This window comes from Nannospalax galili, unplaced genomic scaffold, assembly GCF_000622305.1.
Source record: "Nannospalax galili isolate Female #2095 unplaced genomic scaffold, S.galili_v1.0 scaffold888, whole genome shotgun sequence".
Taxonomy (NCBI): Eukaryota; Metazoa; Chordata; class Mammalia; order Rodentia; family Spalacidae; genus Nannospalax; species Nannospalax galili.
In genome coordinates, this window is record NW_008357921.1 from 752,448 (window position 1) to 757,502 (window position 5,055).

General features: G+C 41.9%; 1 protein-coding gene across 5 annotated transcripts in view; it reads right to left on the reverse strand.

Moving 5' to 3' along the window:
• Ankfy1 (ankyrin repeat and FYVE domain containing 1) overlaps positions 1-5,055 on the reverse strand; it is a 119,029-nt gene that overhangs the window by 83,963 nt on the left and 30,011 nt on the right. For all 5 annotated transcript variants that reach the window (XM_029557486.1, XM_008855633.3, XM_029557488.1 and 2 more), the window contains one exon: positions 1,859-1,977. In XM_029557486.1, the coding sequence (XP_029413346.1) occupies positions 1,859-1,977 (119 nt within the window). The remainder of the gene's footprint in view (positions 1-1,858; positions 1,978-5,055) is intronic.

A 5,055-nucleotide genomic window follows, 5' to 3' on the forward strand; every position in this document is an offset into this window, starting at 1 on the left:
AGACTGCCAGCCGATGCTGCTGAACAGTTGATGACGGTTAAGGATGTTCTATGGATGGGGGCAACCTAAGGCAGGCACGATCCTGATACCTTTAATAAAACAAAAAGGGGGAGATGTGGGAAGCGGGCGTGGCCGAGTCGGCCAAAGATGGCGCCCTGGCTGACCGCCAAGCCTCGCTACCCTCGCTTGTTACTCCAGAACGCGCAAGCGCAATGCGCCTGATCATGCGCCGCCTGCCTGATCTATGACATTCTCGAGAGTGGTCTGACTGTGTGGACCAATGAATTGTCTCCACTGCTATATGCTGCGTGCGTGCATGGTTGTGATTGGTCCTTGGGGAAGATATAAAGGATTGTGCTGCACAATAAAGTTGGTAGAAGCTTGAACCCTGCCTTGGTATCCGTTTTGTCCTTGCCTCGACTCTGCTGGTCGGAGTCGCGGTTAGCAGCAAACACCCACATCAGGCAATTCACAACAGCCTCAGGGAGATCTGATGCTTCTAGCCACCTTGAGCACCCCACACACGTGCAAATACCCACACATATACATAGACATAATTAAAAATAAAATAAATCTTTAAAAAATTACTATAGTGAGCCTGGTGTGGTGGTGCACGCATTTAATCCCAGCACTTGGGAGGCAGAGGCAGGCGGATCTCTGTGAGTTCAAGGCCAGCCTGGTCTACATAGTGAGTTCCAGGCCAGCTGAGGCTACAGGGAGACCCTGTCTCAAAAAGACAAAAAAAAAAAAAAAAAAAAAAAATTACTATAGTGAAACAAATATCTGTCATCTTACAAAACCTTGGGGCTGGAGAAAGTCCAGTGGGTTAAGAGTACATAGTCTCTTGCAGAGACTCTTGAGTTTGGTTCCCACCAGTACCCTTATTAGGCAGCTCCCAAATGCCTATAACTCCAAGGGATCCTACAAATTCTTCTGGCCTCTTCAGGCACACACATAGCATTCACTCGCACAGACACATACACATAAATATAAATAACAAAAATAATTCTTTTTAAAAATCCTGAAGGGGCTGGAGAGATGGCTCAGTGACTAACTGCCTGTTGTAAAAGTATGAGAACATGAGTTAAGACCCCCAGCACCCATCTAAGAGCTGGACAGGGGGTGTCTGTAACTGAAGCACTGCAAAGGATGGGAACAGAGTTGGGGTTGGGAGGGTGGAGGCATGAGGATACCTGAAGGTTACTGGCTAGCCAGCCTAGCCAAACAGATTCGTTCAGATTTAACCCTGTCTCAAAAAAAAAAAAAAAAAAAATGAGGTGAAAGTGGCTGGTTATATTGGCCCATGTCTCTAATCCTAGTACTCAGGAGGCAGAAGCAAGCAGATCTGAGTTCAAGGCCAGACTGGTGTATATAGCAAGTTCCATGCCAGTCAGGGATACATAGTGAGACCATGTCTCTCTCTCTCAATCAATCAATCAATCAATCAATCAATCAATCAATCAAAATAAATAAGTAAATAAATAAGGTGGAGAGTGACTGAGGAAGATACCTGGCATCATCCTCCACATGCCACATGTATGTACACATCTGCACATGTACACACCTAAAAGAACACATACGTATACCACACACATAAAGAAAGAGGCTTATGGAGACATTTTAATTTCATAAATCATAAGAACATTATAAATACTTAAATACTTATGATTTGTCATTCAGGGAGTAAACATAAGTATCCAGAAAGAACAACTCAGGGAAAGGTATTATTTCAATAGTTCATGTCTCCATGAATTAAGTAAAGCAGTTTATTTTTATTAAATCACAAATATTTCAAAGTAATATTTTCTGACAAGAGTTCTTGTGCTAATTTTGTATCCCCGATGAGTCAGAGACTCACCTGACAAGTCCAGTTCCTCAGTGGAAGATAAGTTGGCTAGACTCCAGTTGTCACTGCGGGCCGCCAGAACAAACTTGTGAGCACTGATGTGCCTGCTCCCAACCTTGATCTTCAAATCACTGATGAAGAAAAATATCCACAGATATAAAAAGATTTTAACTTCTACCTCAATTTCATAGAATGATCTACTCTCAAAAACATCTAATGGGATTCCTGTGGTGAATCTACAAATTAAACAGGATGATTAATAGTCATCTATAAAGTATAAGATGTATTATGCAGCGTACATCAAGATAAACCATCAGGGTGAGACATATGGAGGGCTTAAACCTGTGGGGGCAGCTCTGAGACACCACGGTTGCTGTGCTCCATACTAATATTCAACAATGTTTAAAAGTACAAACCAATTGGCTCTCACAAAGCCATCAAGGATATGAAGCCCAATACCTGGACTCCTATCTTCAACAGAAATATTCAGACTTAATAATGGCTCTTACCCAACCATTTATCAAGAAAAATGGTGGAGACTGGGTGTGGTGACTCATTCATGTAACCTTAGCATGTTGAGATCACAGGTTTGAGACATATCTGGGCCACAGAGCAAAACCCTGTATCAGAAGGCAAACAAAAAAAGACAGGGAGAAGAGGCTGGGGAGATGGTCGGCACTTTAGAGCACTTGCTATTCTTGCAGAGGCCCCATGTTCAGTTCCCGGCACTCACAGGGTGGCTCATAACCATCTGTTCACTCCAGTTCCAGGGGATCTGATGCCTTCTTCTATCCTCCATGAGCTCTAATCATGCATATGATACATTACACACAGACAAACATTCATACACTTGAAATAAAATTAAATAAATTTCAAGAACAATCTGCTAAGAAAAAAAGAAATGCAGGGAGGGATATTTCTGAGATATAAAAAGAATTTCCCAGAGAGATTTTGATGTTTATTCTGAAATGTCAAATGCTAAGAAAGAAAGGCATCTGGGCATTAACTGAAGTGTCAAGATGATCCACTGCGACAACAGCTTTGTGAGCCATATGGCCATGCTGGCAGCAAAGAAAAGTGACTTCTATAGTCATTCATTCATTACACACAGCACGCTCCACACCAGCCTAGGCTACCTAATAGGATTCTGGCTCAAAAATCCAAAATAACAAAAAATAAAAAAGAAATAGAAAAAATAGCACATATAAAAGTCTCAAATCCTACGACAAAGTTTTAAAAATTTAATGAAAACAGGAAGCTATTTAAAAAGCACAAGTATTTTTAAACTCTAGCAGATTTACAAATAAATTCTAACAAGTTAAATGGGTTTTCACTGCCTTTACTTTTTCAAGCCAGGTTTACTTTGTTTGGAAATTTTACTAAGTTGGATCTAGTCCAATTATCTGTCGCCTTGTGGTGAAATCTTTCTTCTATACACACTCCCCTCTATGTTTCTTTTCTACATCCACCATCCAATACAGTCTGTCGTTTCTGCTCAGGACTATGTGCTACTCCACAGGGGCTCTCAGGGCTCTCTTCTCTTTAGTTATACTTACATGCCCTTTCCACACTAATCTTCTGAAAGAACAGTTGGATTAAGAGAGTCCCTACACTAAAAAAATGCTGTTTGGTACTTCCATAGGATCAGGTCCAAACTCTTACCTGAGCATCCAATGTAGTCCCCACCTGAGCCCTTTCCCACCTCTCCCACTACCCTAATCTGGTTCCTCACTGCCCTCTTTGTCCTTCGTGTCAGAACTTGTTCTCAGTCACTCCCCCTACTCATAGAATCAGCACCATGTGTCATGAAAGACACCGCAATGTCATTGTCTTTGCCTCCTGAATCCCATCCAGCCTTTAATATCTACCTCAAAATGTACTTAATAACAATTGCCAAAGTCAGACATGATGGCGTAGGCCTATAATCCCAGTACAAAGGGAAACTAAGGCAGGAGGCTGGTGAGTTTGAGTTTTAGGCCTGCCTGAGCTCTAAAGAAAGTTCTAGGCAAGTATGGAATACATGACAAGACCTTGTCTCAAAGACAAAACAAAACAAAATTTAATAACTAAGTTAGGGGCGTAATTTGATTGGTACAGTGCTTGTCTAGCATGCACAAAGCCCTGTGATCAATCCCAACACCATATAAAAGTGGGTATGAGGCCGGGCGTGGTAGCAGAGGCAGGCAGATCTCTGTGAGTTCAAGGCCAGCCTAGTCTACATAGTGAGTTCCAGGACAGCTGGGGCTACAGGGAGACCCTGTCTCAAAAAAAAAAAAAAAAAAAAAGTGCATATGATAGGGGCTGGAGAGATGGTTCGGTGGTTAAGAGCACTGACTGCTCTTGTAGAGGACTCTGGTTTGGTTCCCAGCATGCACACTGCAGCTAACAACCACCTATCACTCCAGTTCCAAGGGATCCAATGCTCTCTTCTGGTCTCCACAGGCATTGAATGACACTGGTATACTTACGTACATGTAGGCAAAACACTCACACACATAAAATACAAAGAAATAAATAAATTTTAAAGTGGGTATGATGACCAGGTGTGGTGGTACATACCTCTAATTCCAGCACTCTAGAGGCAGAGGCAGGCAGACCTCTGTGAGATCAAGGTCAGCTTGGTCTACATAGTGAGTTCCAGACCAGCTGTGGCTACAGGGAGATCCTATCTCAAAAAAGCCAAAACAAAACAAAACAAAAAAGTGGATATAATGAAACACACCTGTAATCCTGGCACTCAGGAGGTAGAGGCACGAAGATCAGAAATTCAAGGTCATCCTTGACTACATAGCAAGTTGAAAGTCAGCGTGGGCTACAGAAGACCATGTCTCAAAAGCAACAAATTAAATAATAAATACCAATGCTAACAATTAAGCATCGCTATGTATGTGGCATAAAAGCAAAAAATAAATAATAAATACCAATGCTAACAATTAAGCATTGCTATGTATGTGGCATGCACTATTCTAAGCATTCAACTTGTACTGATTAATTTAATCCTCACAATTTTAAGTAGTAGTTGTAACTTGTTAGAGATTAGGAACCTGGCAAGTCACATAGTTTGAGGATAAAGAGCTAGTAAAGGGCTTCTAACCGGCAAAGAACTTACAACAAAGGTTTGTTGATCATCTTTTTTTTTTGGGGGGGGGGGTCTTTTGGAGACAGGGGTCTCCCTGTAGCCCCAGCTGTCCTGGAACTCACTATGTAGA